Source organism: Protopterus annectens, chromosome 2.part0 (assembly GCF_019279795.1).
Source record: "Protopterus annectens isolate FY-2018-M chromosome 2.part0, PAN1.0, whole genome shotgun sequence".
Classification (NCBI taxonomy): domain Eukaryota; kingdom Metazoa; phylum Chordata; order Ceratodontiformes; family Protopteridae; genus Protopterus; species Protopterus annectens.
In genome coordinates this window covers 414,250,635-414,271,076 of record NC_056728.1, presented here as the reverse complement: position 1 = coordinate 414,271,076, position 20,442 = coordinate 414,250,635, and the positions used below count along the sequence as shown (strand labels likewise).

Here is a 20,442-nt window from a genome sequence, read left to right as displayed (position 1 = left end):
AGAAACACGTACAGATTGTTTTCCTATTGTCCATTCTTTACATACTGTTTTTTACACTTTTGTTAAAGCTGTAAGAGGTCAGCATTCTTGCTGACAGTGTGAAATATATACATATACATTCTTGCTAATTTTGTAGGAAAACATGTCCATTAAGCAAACTCCTTATTTTTCAAGCCACAGTCATTTAGTATGGATGCTAATCACATATTACTAAACTCTATTTCTACATTTAAGCAAGCTTTATTTTATACCTCATTTATGTTGCATATTTGTACTTTTAACCTTAATACCATGTTGAGCATATTCTTACAATTCCCTCTTTTTATTTTAAAACATACTCAAAACACTTTATACTGATATGTATTTTTGATCATATTATATAGGTTCATAGGTTGGTACTAGGCTATCGGCCCTAGGGCCTATACAAGCCCAGCCATAATAATTCCCTGGTTATTTCTTCCCACACTATTTACTTCCCTGGACCCCTGTCTAGCAGGGTGACTGCCGTGATCCCCGGGAAATTATATATATAGAAAACACATTAGGAAACAAAACATTTAGTCTTCTTTTGATACAAGTCAAAATGCAATTTTACATAGTTAATACAATGATATCAAGTATTACTACTAAAACTGAATGCATTTAACAACTTTTTTCTTTTGCAGACCATTCTGTGAAAACATTCCATCAGTTATAAGCTGTGTCTACTTTAGTTTTAACTTGATTCATTTATTCTTTTGCAATCACATAATTTTATTTATGACTTAGAACTGTTGCATTAACTCTGTGCAGTTGCTGAATTAACTATTTACTTTTATTAATCATTTTATACCAAAAGATTAGAAACAGACTAATATCTATAAGAGACAAAAACTATGTGCTAATGCAAATGTTTAGTGCTATAAATATACAGTTTCAATGTCATTTTAACCATAACAATGTGATCATATTTCTGAACTGCCCATTAACTCCTTGGTTGACAGTGAAGAGAACATATTAAACACCTTGCTAATACTTCAGGATTTAAAAAAAAACATGATTTATACACTAAAGAATGCTATGTACATATTAGTCCATTAGCTGTATGAGTACAATATTTTAATATAATTTTCCTCTAACTGGGGTAGCCAATACTAGTACTGATAAAATGGTGGTCCAAAAACAGTGATAAAACTACAACTAGTAATAAAATTACAACTTGACAAATTACTTTTGAATGTGTTACTTTACAATGTGTCCTATACAGTATATATCTACACAGACTGTTTGCTACTCATGCATTTCAATCTAGTTGGTACCCTGGACCCATTTTTCTAAACATGGTTCTCCACACATATTCACTGCTAGACATTAACTTCATTTGTACTGAATTATTTTGTATTTGTACATACAAAGACTGTAAAATACATTTAGTCTAATCTTACAAATTTAGTAACATTAACATCAAGCAAAATCTTGGAAAATGTTTATGTCTCTTTACAAGTATCTAGTGGAACTGCCATCAGAGGCAACTACATACCCAAAAATTAGAAACATTCATGCTTTTTGAATGTCAACGTTGTCTTGCCAAAAACATATTAAAAAAACAGTGACCATTCTTGCGCAATTTTTACATATCTTTACTCTCTCTTGTATAGGTTTAATAAAGCAATGTTAAACCATCTCTTGTATAGCTTTACAGTTTAACAGGTTGTAAATACATAATACAAAACAATACAATAATAACTGGCAGAATAGTTATTAGCAACTTGTAAACTATCTTATCCTGTCAGGTTTAATCTGTTTTCTAGTATTTTTAATACACTAATACCGGTTTTCCTCTCCCCTGAATGAGTATTTTCAAGAAGGAATGAGATATTATTTCTTCCTGTAGCTTTTTATAGACCTTTTTGCAATACTGCTCACACAGTCAGTGTAAAACTGAGAAAGTACCTCTACCCCTGTAGTACTGCAGTATTGTTCATTATGCTTTATGCTGTGAGAATAAAATGTATGTCAGCCCAACACTTTGGTTATACATTTGCTTTATTATGTTACTAACAAACTATAGACTGTTCTGATAATTTTTTTATAAAGGTAATTTTTTTATAAAGGTTTTGCTGTTTACCCCCCTGCATAATTGATTTGAACTGTATGTATATTATGCCCCATTTGCTGGCTATACTTGATGTAACTCAGGTTTTTATAACATTTACCTGCAAACAGATCATCAGTGACATATATGCACAATTGTGATGTTTTATTACAATTACCAAATAGTGTTGCATGTGAACATTTAACAATTATGTTTTAATAACAATTAGTTTTTAGAAATACTCAAGCCACTTGTCTGGCAATCATTTTTTTTTTTTTTTTTTTTTTTTTTTTACCTTATCTGCTCAATATTTCCTGTAACTATTCATCCAGTCTGAGAAGGCCTGAGCTCACATTTAAGTCTTTGTACACTATAGTTAACCCTTTTAGCATTTTTCCTTTAATCATCTGTTAATACACTTGCAATTTGATAGTAAAATGCAGTTATAAAACACTTAGAATTAGAGTAAGTATTTGTGATTTGCATAATTATGCATTTATACTACATAAACATTTTACAATTAGTTTACATATTTTTGTAACTTGGATTTCAGTATTTTTGTATTTATTTAACTGCCCTGCCATTCATTTCACAAAGACTGCTTGACTAATACTATCTGTGATTTTATTTATTTTTAAAATTCAGAACTTTAACTGTTTGGTGTGGTGTTACTATACAATTATAAACAATTGTAAAAAAACAAAACAAAACAAAATAGATATTAGCTTAACTAACACATGTTTATATTTATATGATTTACATTTGCTGTTGTCTGCCTTTCCTCTTGTGCATTTTAACATATGTACTTTATATGAAAAGAAAATGCATGGATGTCAATCTTGTGACTTCAGATTTTTACTGTTATGCACTAGAACTGTTTTGTTTACCTTCTGACTGCTACGAGAATGGCAGTCATATGCTCTACTTTACTGCAGTACTGATATATATCTTGCTTTAAATGAATGAAAGTTTTAAAACATTTGAGATTTGTCAACACATCAGATCCTGCCATGTATGCTTAACCATTTTCAAAACACAAGCATATTATACATGTCTTTTGTACAGATCAGCTGTAGTTTCCTGCTCTTTTGCAATGTTTTTTTTTAAGCTCAGCTGTTGTATGCAGGAATTCTGTCTTTGTCAGTTCAGCTAATTTATTTTCTTCATCCTGTAACTGCTGTTCAAGGGTTTCCTGTAATGTTGCATGATCTTTCTGACATTTTCAGTAACATGTTCCGCTGAATCTAAAACACCTATGCAGTTTTGAAAAAAAATGTTTGTATAACTTGTCTAAACTTCCTGAACTCATTGTGTCTGTCTCTTAGAAGTTTATTACATTCTTTTGTAACAAGATGTACTAGAGGTTCTGTCAGTAACTCATTTGACTGTTGTTGTAACTCTGAAATAAACCTTTCACATGTAGTGACAGGACATAACTGTTCAACATCTGAATATAATGCAAGCATATTAACCTTTCCTGGTTCTTTACCATTAAAATTTGTGTCTGTACAGTCTAACATTTGAATAATGTCGTGCAATACTTTTTTATGACATTGTACGCAGAAAGCAGTTTCATATGATTTACTCAAACATCTGTCATACTCCACTTGGTTTTCTTTGAGATACCAGTCAAATACTGTAATTCATTTGCATAATGCCTTACTATCAACTTGCCCTAATAAGGTTTTACATTTACTAATGTGCTGTGTATACCAACATTGCAGTTTACTCCATATTTTATCTGATTGTTCTGCTACATTAAGAGTAAAGTTTGGCTTACACCTGCTTGAATTCTGTCTAATAGCATCCATACTAAAAATGTGACACAGAAAAAGGACTTACCACTTAGCAAGAGAACAGGTGATCATGGCTGTTGTTGCAGATGGCTGGAAATTTTTCATAGTCACTCGAGAAGCTGGTGAAACACAGCAGGCAGCGAGATGTTGTGAAAAGTTCGTATTCACCTTTACTTGGAGAATTTATGGCACTGCAACTTTCCTGCACTGCAGGTTCAATCTGGATTCAGACGTCTGAGAAACTTTACTACTACAAGCTGCATAAACTGGAGTATTTCTGTTTAGGATTTACACATATGTACAAATGTTGGTTACTGCAATTTGACTGAAGTGACCCTTTGCAGGCCTCACTCCCCTGTGTTCGAATGCAGGTAGGCTCGCCATTGACAAATTAACTATCAAGGTGCTGCTTACTGTGATGGAAACAAAGTCTTCTTAAGACACCAAGGTCTTGCTGGCTGGATTCTGCTGAAATCGAAGTCTAGTTACAATTGCATTCACAGTCTGTTGCCCACAGAAACTTGCACAATATACACTGATGCAGCACCAAACTATCACTTATACACTGATGCAATAATCAATAAATAACTTTTTATAACAAACCACATGTACTACTGTTGCAGCTTTAGTTACACTGCACCACTTTACTTCGCGATCAGCATAGAAGATAACTTTCCTGTACAAAATACTTCTCCTTATAATTTCATTTGCTATAGTCCCTTTATAGTGCTTTTGCATCCTGTTTTTCTCCTTGGTATTCTACTGAAAACATCTGTTTGCTGGTGTTTGCAGAAAAATATGTTTTCACCCTGTAGAGAAACCATGCTGATCTTGTGCAAATGCTGACTTGATGAAAGCATATCCATTCAAACTTCCCTGCTTCACAGTGTCATATGATAGAAACACATACAGATTGTTTTCCTGTTGTCCATTCTTTATATCATGTTTTAACATTTTTTCTAAGTCTGTAAGAGGTCAGCATTCTTGCTGACGGTGTGAAATGCATACATTCTTGCTAATTTTGTAGGAAAACATGTCCATTAAGCAAACTCCTTATTTTTCAAGACACAGTTATTTAATATGGATGCTAATCACATACTGCTAAACTCTATTTCTACATTTAAGCAAGCTTTATTTTATACCTTATTTATGTTGCATATTTGTACTTTCAACCTTAACTTGTTGAGCATATTTTTACAGTATGTACTTATCATAAAGTTCCATCTGTGGTGTCCATTTTTATTCTTCCTCAACTGTTGGGTTCCTATAGCTCGTGTCCACCAAAAAGCTCTCGAGTCACTTCCTTTCCGTAATGCACCACTCTCTAACCATTTTACATCAGGTATAAAGGACTACTATATAGAAGAAAAAGCCATACCTGGGGCTCAACCTGAAGAACAGTGGTGTCCTTAAAACCTCTCATTCTTCTAGGAATTTACTGTGAAAAGAGAAAGGTTGGGGTTGGTAGGTGGGATGTTGAGGAAGAATGAAAACGAACAACATACACAGATGGAATGTTATGTTAAGTACATAACTTTTTTTATCTGATGTTGTCAATTTTCCTTCTATCCTCAACTGTTGGGACAAAGTCACCAGCCACCTAAATTCTCTGGTGGACTCTAAGGAAGGATATTCCTAAGCACAGATGCTCTTCCCCTCGAGACCAGATTCAGTTTGTAATGAGTGATAAAGGTATGAGGACTGGGCTCAGGTTGCAGCTGTACATAATGTCGTCCATGGAAGCTCTACAGAGAAACACAGAAGAATTTGTCATGGACCTAGCTGAATGGGCTGTTAAAGGTTTTAGTAAGGTTAGTCCCAACTTGTTGTAGATAAATTATATGCAATCCGTCAGCCATCTGGCTAAACTTACCTTTGTAACTGGTTTTCCCAATTTAGCATCCACAAAGGACATGAATAACTGATCTGTCTTTGAATTTCTTTTGTTCAACATATGTAAAAACTTAATTGTCTGTGAACATCTAATAAATTCAACATATATTCACCTTTGTTTGCAAATTTAGGAAAGAAAACTGGTAAATTAATATACTGACTGATATTGGATTCTGACACCACCTTAGGAAGGAAAGGAGCATTGATATACAAATGTGACTCTATCCTTAAGAAAGATCAATTAGGGAGGTTTAGAGGACAATGCTTGAAGTTCTGAAATTCTTCTAGCAGAGGTAATGACCACTAGAAAGTTTTCTAGGTCAGGAACTTACAACTGCATTAAGCTGCTGGTTCAAAAGGAAAATGGATTAAGGTCTGCAGTACCAAGTTCAGATCCCATTGTGGAGTAGGATCTTTATATGGGAGTCTCAGTGGGAGTGTGCCTCTCAAAAATGCTTTACAAAGTTTAGACAAAACTACAGAAGAATTGTCAAATCTAATATGAAAACTAGAGATGGCTGTTAACTGAACTTTAATCATTGAGGAGCTAGCCCCCTCATTAAAAGTTTTTGCCAAAAATTCAACTACACTTTGTACAGGAGCTCAGAAGGGGTCAATGTGTTTTTGTTGTGCCCAGCAAATTAACCTTTTCCCTTTTCTTGTGTATAGCGTTCTTGCAGAAGGCTTATGGGAAGATAAAAGCATTTGATGGACAGGAGAAGACAGCATCGGTTGTCTGGCTATTAAAGGAATTAGAGAAACATCTCTGGTAGCTTGAAGTCGAGATATCCTGATGAACCACGCCTGTCAGGTGAGACAGGAGGTCTGGAATTGGATCCAGAATCCAAGGTTGGTAAAGAATATGACGCCAAAGGAAGGGGAACCAAATCTGTTGAGGCCAGTAAGGTGCAATGAGGATGACTTTGCTCTTCAACCTGGCTTTCTGTAGACATTTTGGAATTAGCGAAATTGGTGGGCAAGCATAAAGGAGACCTGGGGGCCAATCATGGAGTAGAGCATCTCTTGGTGATTCCCCTGGAAGGGGGATTAAGGAAAAGTAGCTGCTGCATTTGTTGTTTTGGGGAGAAGCAAATGTATCGCAGCAAGGCTGGCCTGACTGATGGAAATTCATTTCTGTCACTTTTAAGTTGAGAGACCACTCGTGAGGTAGAAGACTAGACCTGCTCAATTTGACTGCTATCACATTGGACTTCCCTGGAATGTGCATTACTATGAGAAAGTGGTTGGATGAGACTGGCCACTGTCATACTCTGAGGGCTTCTCAACACAAGGGATAAGATGTGATTCCACCTTGTTTGTTGATTTACCAAACTACTGAAATATTGTCCGAGTAGATTGCATCTGTCCCAGAAGGGAGACTATCTTGGAATGCCTGTAACGAGAAGAGCACTGCTGTCATTTCCAGAACATTGATATGCGTGTTGGCCTCTTCGGGGGCTAAGTGCCTTGGACTGTTTTCCCCAGATAATGCCCCCCCCCCAAATCTGGTAAGTGCCCATGGTCACTACAGCCTTGGATTGAGGGAGGATGAAAGGACGGCCTTGAAGAACCTGATATGATAGAATCCACCACCAAAGGTAGCTCTTGCATGTCTGAGTGATTCTTACTTGTGCTGACATGCGTTTATAAAAAAATCAATCAGTGATTTGCTAGCATCCATTGAAGAATTCTCATATGAAATCTTACTAGAGGAACTAAAATAATGGCCGCTGACATTGAACCCAAAAGTTCGTAGAATCAACAGAGTTGAAATTTTAGTACTGTCAATTATTTTCCTGATCTGGAATATGTTAGTCTGCACTCTTGAGAGACTAAGAGAAACTGTCACTGATACCGTATTTAACATTGCTCCTATGAATTCCAAGATCTGACTCGGTTGTAATTGAGACTTGTTGTAATTTATTGTTATGAGAACAAGTGCGGAGTACCTGATCTTTTAATCTTATTAGTAGATGTCTGGTCAGGGCAGTAATAAGCCAGTTGTCTAGGTATGGAAACACTTAGAATCCCTGCAGCCTCAAGTGATCTGCTACCACTGCCATGCACTTACTGAACACCTGGGGACTTTGGTGAGACCAAGGGGCAGTGCTCTGAACTGGTAATGACTGGCTCCCAGCCGGAACCCTAAATACCTTATGGATTGTCTGTTAATTTTTATGTGATAGCAAGCATCCTGAATGTCTATCGAGCACATCCAGTTGTCTTTTCCTAAAAAAGGCAGAATGGACTGAACTGTAACAATCTGGAACTTTGTGTATCAAACTGCTTTGTTCAAGTTGCTCAGACCAAAAACTGATCTCCAGTCCCCTGTTTTCTTTGTCACTAAAAAAAAATCCTGAATAAGTTTTGGATTCTATGTGGTCTGGTGGGACATCCTGAATGACACTTTTTATGGCAGCATTTGTATTTCTACTGCTACTGCTTTCCTCTGACTGGGTGGAACATTGGGAATTTTGCATACAGCTGGAGGTGGAAGTGAAAAGGGAATTATATAACCTCTGGAAATAATCCTCTGCTCTCAAATATCTCTTGTTATACCTAGTCAGGCTCTCTGGTGCAGGGAAATATGACCCCTGATTGCCTCCGGAGGGGGTCAATTGGGCCTGCTTTCAGGAGGGCTGTTAGGGTCTATCAGAGAAAGAATCTCTGGACCCTTGTTTCTGCAGGCCTCCTCTGCAGCATGGGTGTCATCATCCATATCCTGGAAAGGACCATGGGACTTCCTGAACCAAATTTTTCGGCCACCTCATTGATTCCTAGAAAACTATCGTTGAGAAGTCAAAAAATATATGCCCATTTCAGGGTCTTTACATCTTTTTCACACCTGGAGAGTCTGTCCTTCACTTTTGGGCCAACAACGAAATGCCATCAAAGGGAGCACTGAAGAATGAGGACTTGAAAGGCTCTGTAAAATCACATAAGCACATCAAGGCATGCTTCCTAATGGAAATGCCTGAACCTGGTACCCTTGCTGCACCTTTGGCTGCATGCGAGATAAGCCTCATGGATGAATTTGAAATAGATTGGAGGTAGTCAAATGAGAGGCCACAGAAGACTGAGCCTCAGCAGAATTGGTCCTGGAAAGTGATTCTGAAAGTTCCTTGATCAAGTCCCTTTGTAGTCTATAACGTGTCAGATAGTTTAGTGACCCAAGGGCAAAGTATACATATGCCTCCCAAATCTGGACATTGCCCTAGACTACCTGTTATGGGGATGGACAGAGGAACTCTGTTCAGCAAGTTCCTTCTTGGTGCCCACCGCCACAACCATAGCATCCACAGGCACCCCCTTACTCCAAAATCCCTTCCCAACAGGTGGAGCCAGAATCCAATCTGGTCTCTTACAGACTGGATCAACTGAATCCGGTTCTTTCCACTCCCGCCTAGAGACCAAATAAATGAGCTTATTAGCGGGCAGAGTAACCCAGAAGGTAGGCGGGCCAGCTCCAAAAGCTTCCAGAAATACTGATTCCTCTGGTGAATGGCTGTTGGATGACCAATCACCTCTCTGCTTAAGGATCTCAAGAATGTCTCCAAATGAGATCTTCCATAGCTGATTGTGGGGACCCTTCTCCTTCACTGAAATCAGTATCCTCAGTGACTGACTCTTGCAGAGAGTCTAAGTGCCTCCTCTTGCACTTCCTCTTCCTATGGACATCCTCAGTGGGATGTTCCTGTGTAAGAGATGGTAAAACCCCATTGGGTGATCTGCAGACCTTGGGCTGGGTGTAGAATAATGTGGCTCTAAGCTCAGAGACATCTGGAAACCAGATGGGAGATTCAAGGGGGTTGGATCCGTCTTGTCCTTTCGGAGCAGAAAACATACTTTTCACTACCTTGCTCCAGGGAGAAAGAAGACAATGGCTTTGAGAAGGTAGGCATATCTGGACCATTGCTTCTCTCTGCCCTGAGAGTAATCCAGAAGTTGTAGTCAAGCTGTCCAATGCTGAGTCTCAAGAGGCAGACACGGCTAAAAAATCCTCATAGAAGACTTCAACACCTCGGACCCGACAAGGTAGCTTCGGCTCCGAGAGTCATCCAGATCCAAAGATGTCACAGCCCAAGTACTCAGAGAAAGCTTCCACTCTGATCCAGATGGACCCAAAAGGTTTGGATCCAGGGAATCTGAAACAACTGGTTGGATCAGAGAAAGAGTACTTAATAGTGGTGTGATAGATGGATGGGCATCATGACCAGAGGGGTAGGAGCCGGAATAACACCCATCCATATTTGCACCAAGAGGAATCATCATTCTGCCCACATCATCTTCAGTTAAACTCCTGAAGGAATGAGATGAGGCAAGGGATGGTGACCTGGAACAGCATCTCTCCAAGAAGGGACCATTGAAGGTAATGGGTCCAAGGACAGTGAATACCTCATTCTAGGTTAGATCTTCGGATTGGAGGAGCTTACATCTGTAGATTTTTTTGGTCAGATCCAATGGAGGCTTAATAAGAACTGGCTTCAGATCCAACTTTAACTTCTTTTTAGGCAGCTCCAAAGTTGGAGTCAATGAAATGGAAGGCCTCAGAGACTTGGTCAAAGACTCCTTGGATTTAGTTTTGGGGGACTGAGCCCCAGAAATAGCTTCACCAAATGATGAAGGAAACAACCCTTTTAAGATTAATTTGGTCTTTATATCCACTAAAGCTCTAGGGTTAAAGTTTTTACAAACTGAACAATCTGTTTGTAGATGGTCTGGCCCCAAACAAACACACAAAGTATGGGCATCTAAAAGGGATAATTTATGCCCACACTTATGGCATTTTTTTTAAAGCCAGAAGGTCCTTTGTCCAACACAGTGGCAATGAAAAGAAAAGGAAGTTTTTTTTTTTTTTTTTTTTAATAGTAGAAGGGAGAGAAAGACAAAGGTGCCTGTGTATAGGAACAGAAAGAATAATAATAAAACTGAAAAAGGAACAGTTACCAACAATGGTAATAAGAATGACACACATTGTAAAGGTAAGGGAGTAATACTATGACAATATTTTAGCAGACTATGAAAAGAAAGAAAACAAAAACACCTATCCTTGGCAAAACTCAAGAAGTCTGGCTGACCACATCTTTTTGTGAAAGCGGCAAATGAGATCTAACGTAGGTTAGGGATTGGTGCATTATGGGTAAGGGAGTGATTTGAGAGCTTTTTGGTCGCTACGTGCTATAGTAATGGCTGAGACGGATCAGATCCAACTCAACAGTTGAGGACAGAATGAAAATTGACATCAGATCTGATCTTATTAATACTCAGAAGTTTTACAGCTCCTCAGCAAACCTTGTAACTAAGACTGCTGTCTACTCCTCTGACTTTTACTCCTTCTTGGACAGAAGCAATGAGGTTGCATTGAGGCATCTAACAATCTGCTATAAGCATAATGGCAAGTTTAAAAATGAATACATTTGCTGGAACTACCACATTAACAAGCTTGATAATAAAAAAGAAAAGCTCCTGGCCATCAATAAAAGATGTACACTTCATCATTACAAACGGGATCTAAGAAATTTAAGAAACTTTACTGAGCCTACCATTAAGCAATGTAAGGACATATGAAATTAGGGTTGCAAGTAACTCAAATGATATATACACAAACTGCATTGTTTTTCTCTTTTATATGAAATAATTCATCAAATATTGATTTTGAGCTTGAATACTTTACTTTCTGGTGTTCACCTTGGTGGGAGATTGTGCAGCACCTATCTAGAAATGACTCAAAAGACAGTCATAAGACCTTCATCAGCTTTATTATTAAGCTTATAAGTAACCAAGAGTTCTGCACTGCTCTCAAACAGCATCTCAATTCCTAACCAGGACACTGCTAATACTCGTGTGGATCACTCCAACTGTCTCTCTATTCCCCCTTCACACATTCCCTCCTGACATCAAGTTGGACGAAATCCATTTGTTATTTTTCAAAATTAAAAATACCACTTGCAAGGGTCCTAACAACATCCCTAGATGTCTGCCTATACAGCATTTCATTCCCATAGACTTGTCTAGATATTAAACTATTCTGCATTTATTACCATTTCGTGAGTGTTCTCAATGTCTAGTTTTGTGTTAATGAAGCCTAAGAGAGGCAATGGATGCTTCTGACCAGGAAAGGATCATCTCTAAACAGTTTCTCCTTCTGTTTACCACAACAGGTACTCGGAGATGTTCTGAGCTAATACCGGACAACAAGAAAACAGGAAAAAAGTGAAAGAAGCTAACGACACTGACAAAGTGGTACAGGCATACAATACAAGCAGGGAGACTCCAGGTAAACAGAAGCATGTATGGATCATAGCACAGAAAGACAGTAAAACATATAACTAGAAAGAAGCATATTTCAGTGAAAACAAATGATTCAGACAATGCAAATTTCTTAAACACATGCAGTACATTTTGAACTAAAGACTGTATTCTTCTAGTTAGTGAAACAAACTTTTTACATATTCAAAAATGATTCCTTGCATTTACCTCCATCTGGAATCCAACCTGCAGAACAACACTTCGGATATCTTCATAACTTAGCTCTATTGAAAACTCGTTTGCTATGTTTTCAAAGTGATAGAGTAAAGGACCTAAACAAAAACATGAAACTGTGACATGAACCATTTGAATCAATGCACTCTATCTGTGCAACATATCATCGAAATAACTGTGTAACATAAGAGTCATAGATAAGTAAGTACTAGGGCAGTTCCCCTTGTGGGCTATTTTAAGCCTAGCAAATTTCCTTCAAAGGTGATAATCAAACCCTGTATCTGGAGTCTGTGAGGTAAACACATTAACCATTATGACAACACTTCATTTCTCATAAACTGTCAAAAACTTGTAATGGCCAATGCAACAGTGCTGCATTAAAATGCTATATGACTTGCAGATGCTCTAGGCTTACTACAACATGTGCATCCACATGGCTAACAATTGTACCTTTTTAAACAGTGCATGTAAAGTCTTCAAGCTGACTGTTTCTCACCTTCTTGAAACGACGTACTATTCCTGACAGGGGGAAATCACTAAGTACAGACAAGTCACTTATTTCCAATTCTCTCACTACTTATAAAATATGGGAGATCATAGTCATAAGGCATCCAACTTGACACTCACCATAACTGAAGATGACTAAATGGTTTCCTGTTTTCTTGGTACTATTAATAAAATATACATAATGTTAGTCCCAAGGCATCCATCGCACCTTCCAAATTTCTCAGCAAGTTTGATTAAAATATTTATTTCCCCTTTACCAGTCTTGCTGATTTTAAAGTGACTACTAGAAGTGGCCTTCTTCAGCAAAAATCAGGTTACACAGTACAGGCATTTTCAGGTTTAAGAGCCACAGCCAGTGAAGCACAAGTAAAAACATGCTTGACTACATTCTGCAACAGGCCTATTGTATGACTGCAGATAACTCTTCTTGGTCCATAAAAGCATTAGGCAGGATATAGGCAAATTTCTCTCTCAAGTAAGGCAAAACACAAAGACTCTGGAACACAAACACAATGTGATACTTTTCATTGGACCAATACATGTTTTGCAGTTACTTGAGCTTTTATGCTAAGAGGAGTCCTTCACTGTAGTGGGGCCTTCAGAGTGGAAGGGAAAGTAGAATTTTACCAAGGTACCACTCAGCTTTAACAGCTCTGTCTTGGCATAATCTCTACATAACAAGCTATTGAAGGATGCTTCTGGCTTCACTCATGATGAATATGACTGATTTATGGTCTGATATGACTGGGAGGGTGCTGCAACTGGAAGGGAAGAGAGCTGTCACATATTGGTAAGAACCAAGTCCTAAGATTTTATCTCCCCTCACTGTGGTATGGACTAGCGGATCCAGTAAGTTTGTATTTACGAAGAGCAGAAATTTCTAGGCATATATGTTTGAGATGTATACATTTCCCAGTTAATGGAGGGAAAGTTGAAGCACCCTAACAGAATAGTGCTTGGCTGAATGCTTAGGGCTTCCAAACTGAATAGGTAGGAATCATGAGACAAGGGGTTTATAGATGGGGGTCCCTATAGTTGGCTACAATGTGACATGGGTTTTGTTAATGGTAAGCTGGACATTGAGGAGTTCCAAATTATTCTCCTGCTTAATGAGTCTGAAGGTGAAGTTTTTTTTTACAAATATAGAGGCAGTGACACCTTTAACTACCGTCATCTAGTGTGGTGGATCTCAACATGTGGTAGGCAAAGAAACCTTGCACTGATGGGGTGCTCTTAAAATTCTTTAACCAGGTTTCCATGATCATGCATATACTGATATAGTCTAGGGTAAGGAGTGGCTGCAGGAAGTGATACCTCCCAACCATACCGAATTACTCGGTTTTTACTGAGTTTTGGGGTCCAAATGAAGGGGTGTCACAATTCCCGAGTGGCACCCCTACATTTCCATTTTTTCCCTTTATTTTTCAATTTTCAGCGCCATCAGCACTACCAGCCAGTCATAATTGAGCTGAAGGAGCTTCATTCATTTTTTCCGGCTGGCGGGAACAGGAACGGAGTTCTATATGCAAGAGAATGGAGTTTTATGGTGGATACTTGTTTATGCGAGCGGGAGTTACAGAGTTCTATATGTGGGAACAGAGTTTTATATGCGAGAGGTAGTACTTGGCCATGCAAACGGGTGAGAGGGAGTACTTGCAAAAAGGACTAAATTCCAACTGGCTGCCGCAAATGCTGTGTGGTCTGGAGAGAGCTAGTGGAAATGAGAGTGCTTTATGGAGAGAAGAAGGTAACTGGCTTAAGGTGTGTGTGTGTGTGTGTGTGTGGATATAGATATATAGCTATATTTCTTTTACTGACGAAAAGCAGCAGATGATGTAAACAAGTATTTTGCTAAGAGACGGGGCCACATCTGGAGCTTCTGAAAATAAAACATAACGCTAGTCTATGAACTATACATTTGATGCACGTTTTTTTCACCTTGAATTTTGGATCGCTTTGTATTTATTTTTTAACAATGTCACATTTTCCTTCCATTTGAAAACTGTGTAATTACTGCAGCAAAGTGAAAACACTGATGTCCACATCCAAATGGAAAGAGCATATATTGTTAATATGATTCAGCAGACAGTGATTAGCTACTTAAACTAAAAGTGTAAGTTTAGTTCAGATAACTGTGTGTGTGAGTCTGTGTGTGTGTTTTTATTCTGTCCTGACATTGGTTGGCTTGTTGGCAAATAATCAAACTTCATGGCTAAACTTGTTGCATTCATCTGAACCCCCAAAAGAAACATGCACGCACAGTTACAAACTACAGTGCACTGCAACACAAGTAACACTGGTCTCCATTACAGACACAACTGTATGGTTTACTTATCTGTCTTATGCCCAAGTTTAGAAGTGGGCTGACATTTCTGGGATTGGTAGATGAGAAGTACACTTAAGGATCTACCTACTGGATATGTGTCCCATTCCAAGGTTTGTGTGTGTCTGTGTGTGCATGTGTGTGTGGGTGTGTGTGTGAAAATGTCCCCATTCAACATACCTGGTGGCTAGAGGTACTCAGGCTCAAACTCTGTACCTTTAGTACAGGGTAAAAAGAGCATAAAGTCCCTAGCCACCACCACTTGTGAGCTTTGCCTAGGTTTTTTGAGCTAAGAGTTGACAGCTATAGTGACAACTGAATTTGTATTTCCCAGGTGTTTTGTGCTGAGTTGAGAGCTATAGTGAGAACTGAATTTGTATTCCCCCAGTTTTTTTCTGCTAAGAGTTGAGTGAGAACTGAACTTGTATTCCCCAGTTTTTTGTGCTAAGAGTCGAGAGCTATAGTGAGAACTAAATTTGCATCCCCCCATTACTGGCTTTGTTTATCCAGGTATTTTCCTGCTAAGAGGTTGAGAGCTGTGGTGAGAAGTGAGAAATTAATTCACTAAATGATAGCCAGTAAGTTTCAATCTTCCTATTTTTCAGGAAGCTGCTGATTTAGCATTGTAGTATGTTGCTCTGACCGTAGTGCATAGGGTTCTGAGTTCAAGACTTACTAGTGAAATGCATGGCGGTAACAACATTTTATTCTAGCAACTTTACAAAATTATACAAGCAATGTTTAAAATGTGTCCCTGGTTTTTGACCCTTTGCCCCCCCCCCCCCCCCCAAAAAAAAAGTGAAATTGAAAATGTGTGAGAAGCTGTGCAAGATGCCTATGGCTTTGCTGTCCTTCTATTTATAGTGTGGGTGTGGAAGTAGACTTTCATGATGGAAAATGTTCTGAATTGGGCAGTTTTGCCATTACTGGCTCATGCATTTTGTTTCATTGCCTTCAGTAAGTCTACTGGAAAAATGTTTAAACAATAAATTTAAAATGTGCTCTGTCTAACAAGTGTGCTGTATTATACAAGGAATATAATTTAATAAAGTCAGGAAGGTGCATCAAAGAAAAGAACACATGTATGTTTCTTGTTTTGTCTGCAAGGGGCCAATGATTTGAAAACAGCCCAAAGGTAACCTTTATCCACCACTGGCCAGATGCATTTTCTTTGGATGTGGTGTGGGTTTCAATGAATGTAAGTTTTAATGCCAAGTCTATTTTCATTGTGAGACAGTATTGCTTTTACCAGATGTTTATTAGTGTTTGTGCATTGATGTGCTGTAAAAATAAAATCCAAATAATCATTGTAGAAGTAAAGCAGTATGCACACATTAGTGTTTATGGTAAATGGGGTGAAATAGCCAGGTAATGGGACATCAGGGTGGCTGCAGGGGACTCTGGTGTCATATTTTGGTTGCCTGTTCTTCAGTTTGCATTTGAAAGTTGGTATCCCATAATTCTATTGGAGTGGGTGGGGTTACATAATTATGTATTTAAATTAGATGTTAATCAGCATACAGATTTGTACCTATTTTTCATGGGCCTTGTCCAGATTTTTGATGTTACTGGGTTGAGCAGTATGAGTGTAGTATTTCTGTTTAGGCTCCTAGGGCTGAGTCGTGCTACATTCATGTTTCTCGAATTCTCCTTTGCTATGTTTGACTTTGCCTAGAAAGTCACTATGAGGTGGATAAGGTTTTTGCCAATATAGAAAAGTGCATACTCAAGCTTCCAGATACTTACTGCGTGAAATACAGGTACAGGAGTTTACAACTGACTTGTTTGGCTGCTATATGGATGAAGACTACAAATGAGTGCTCCTCTACAGGCAAACCAGTTGCTCTTTGAGCCACTAAGTACTGAAGAAAATTCAGAGGTTATATTTATAAGGAAAATTGATAGTTTAAGTACTTTTGTCTATACAAGGCACTGCTAACCATTGTTGCATGATACAAAGTATTATGTAAACACAAAAACTTTATACAGGTGCAGAAAGAAACAAACAAAGCAAGTTAGATTTCTGGCCAGTCATAACAGCACACACTTATGTTTCTTCAGTGAATCTAAGCACAGAAGAGAACGGTTACCTTCTACTCTCAATACAGTAGGGACCAAACTTCTCCAACGTTTAGATCACTTCAAGAAGCTTAAAGGATGCACGATCTCAGCATCTTTTTCTTTCTTTAACTGTAATGCTTAAAGAATCTCAAATGGAAATCAGAACAGAATAGATAACTCCCCTGCTGACCAGGCTTCATGATGCACATGAATAAAGCTCTCACTATGACCCGGGTGGCCTAGGATAAGGTAAAGGTTGAGTGCTGAAGGAAATGAGGGAGGTTGGGAATGAGTGATTGGCTCAGGCTTGGTGGTAAGAAGGCAGTCCAACTCAATGTAATGTAGAAATGTGAGAATGAAAGAGAGAAAACGTGTACAGCATGCAATGCACGGACCTGGGATGTGAGTTTTGGGTCTGACAAGCCATATTCACAAGGCAACTATCCGTTGACCATATGTAGGAGCATGTGTACACACTGAGAAAGGCACAGCAAGTTTTTATATCTGTTAACAGCATGCTAGCCACCGGGTCGAGATTAAGGTCACAAAAGTAGAAAATCCTTTGTGGCTGTCCTGAGGGTGGTGCATTGCCTCAATTTCTCACGTGATACATAGGGAACAAATAGGCATGGTGACAGAGGAAGAACCTGATGGTCATCAGGCACATGAAGATAAAAAAAAGAAGACAGGCTATTCCAGTCACTCGTTTGCCTAAACAGTCTTCTAGGTCAGAGTAAATGTGAATGCCCTGTAATCAAGGTGCAGCTACAATATGAACCTGGCACTTGGGAAGATCCCGAGAGCTATTATAAAAACAAATGTAAGAACCAAGAAATTAAAATGTCTTTTCTCACCTGGAATAAGGACATGCCACAGCTGGTTTCCTTCAAATCTAGCATCACCATCCACTAACCCTAAGACACAATGGTACAAGGCTGTGAAGTGCTTTTGCATTTTCAAATGTTTGCTGAGAATGAAGAGCTCTAAAATATGTCCCCAGTGATGTCCTTTTTTAAGGATTTGGAAGAAATCATGAATAAAAAAAATCATGTTTTGTAAGAAGAAAGTAGAGAACTTTCTTTTGTTCCTTTTCTCAATGCCCTCAAAACAGATATTTTCTTTTGGTAAAAAAAAGGCCTTGGGAGTGTTTTTATTATTTTCCTAGAGATAGCTTTTACAGAAATGTTACCTAAAGTCCAATTTTCCTGAATCGCTTAAAGAGGAACAGCCACATAAATTACTTTTTTTTAACTTTTCTCTGATCTTAAATTTGCTTAGGAGAAACCAAAAGAAAAGTCAAGCTTAAAAGAATTCTTTTAAGGAATTTTTTTGCTTGACATAGAAGCTTCAATTATGTACAGAATTTCTGATTTCTATGTCCATGTTCTTTCCCACAGGTTTTATACCTAGAAGAATAATCCTTATAAAACAAGTGCTTGGAAATGGGATTTCTGTAATAAAGTGCTGTTTTGTTGCTCAGCCATAAAAGAAGACACTAAATCATCTGCCAGGAAAAAAAATACTTCTGACAAAACGGGGAACTTTCTTATTTTTATCAGCATAATATAAGGCTGCCATTTAACCCCAACCTGCATCCTTACCAAAGCTGACATAACATCGGGAAAATACAGCATTATTAGTACAATAATAAACCAGAATAAATCTTAGAAAAGTGCATCCATTTTCCAGTGCCTGCTATAAATAATTCAGGGTAGCACTTGAGCCAGAACCTATCCTGATGCTTAACAAGTGTAAGGTAGAGAACAGTAATTGGTAAAAAAAAATCAAAAGCTCTGTGCCCTTCACCAAAGACGCAACCTGCATCATAACAAGCCTGGTAAATAATGCCATTTTGGAGCTCCATTTTCTGTAACAAAGTATTTTACTTCTAGGGAACTAGAAAATTATGCTTTTGGCCTCAATATCAAACATTTTAGCATCTTTACTCTGCGGTAAAACAGCTTCAAACCACCACCCCTTCAAAACGTGACAGCTATGACAACCTAGCTTATACCTGGCCCTAATATCCTGAAGAGCATATGCAAATCCTTAAATCATTTGGAATACTATCAAGATCTTGAAAAAAATTATTTTCTCAGAGGCACAAAATACTTCTTTGCAAAGGAGGAAAAAACAGAGGAATATGAAGGCAAGCTCTCCACCAACGTCTGGTAAGACATTCTTTCTGCAGAAAAATTAGAATTTCACTCAAAATGTTGTGACACTAAATAAAGAAAAGTATTAAATGCAATGTTTTACATGAGCACTGTCGTCCTCCTCAGCTTTATCACATAAATTAAAACATACTTTCCCAAAGATTACAAACTGGTGGGGGTGGTGCTGTCTTCCAAAAAAAAATTATATGGCAACACATTTAATAATCAGCTAGAAACACTCTTCCAGGGGTGTGGAGGTGTGTAAAGTATGTCTACTTGGCTAAGGTGACGGTGGAAGGACAAAGAGTGGAGAATAATTTACACTGAGGATGGAGCATCAAGCTTTCAGACTAATGAAACAGTCTGTATATTAAAGGCAAACTTTTTTTTTTTTTTTTTGCTGGACTGTGCAGACAGCATAACTTTTCCCTTGGGGGAGAAAAACTGCGGACCAGGAACGAGTTACCCCACAAAACTACAGGTCAGTTTTGCAGAAACACCTTTGTCACTTTAATTTTGGAATTAATTTTTTTATGACTTACATACTTAATATCTACAAAGGATACGTTGCAGCCATAGATGATATGATTTCAATTTTGATTCTGTCAGACGTTTTGAGTACAAAGTCCTTGCTCAACCCTAAACAGTAAACATAACTAAAAGATGTTTTTTTATTTACCTTCTTACATAATGGAAGAAAAAAATGCAATGGTTGAAAGAAGAGAACCTACATGAGACAGAGCAATTTGTACAGAAATTTGACATGGATCAGTGTTGCAGCAATCAGGTTAACAGAACAAGAACCAGAAATTCAGAAGCAATGACAGATATTTATTTTGAGCAACATTAAACTGCAAAGGATCGCATGCTCATCATTTACCTGGTGAAGGGTGGTCAAGGTGTGGATTTTAACTGAAAAAAAAAAATGTAGGCGAGTTCCATAAAGTTCCATTTAAAAAGGCAAAGAGAAGTTTGAGACCTGGGTAAGAGACTGCTTTGGTGAAGCATAACGCTATACGTTTAGGAGGTAGCAAAGTGAAAGCACTAGAGACAAAGAAGCAGGAGATGATCTTAAATTTAGCAGCTGTGGTATCAATATGGGGTCTTAAATGGTTTTCAAAGCAAAAGCCATGGTATACAAAATACTGG

The 20,442-nt window shown here is 38.0% G+C and overlaps 1 protein-coding gene across 2 annotated transcripts in view; it reads right to left on the bottom strand.

The window, feature by feature from the left end:
* CARNMT1 (carnosine N-methyltransferase 1) overlaps window positions 1–20,442 on the bottom strand; it is a 684,763-nt gene that overhangs the window by 82,531 nt on the left and 581,790 nt on the right. For both annotated transcript variants that reach the window (XM_044060848.1, XM_044060849.1), the window contains exon 7: window positions 12,241–12,344. In XM_044060848.1, coding sequence (XP_043916783.1) covers window positions 12,241–12,344 — 104 coding nt within the window. The remainder of the gene's footprint in view (window positions 1–12,240; window positions 12,345–20,442) is intronic.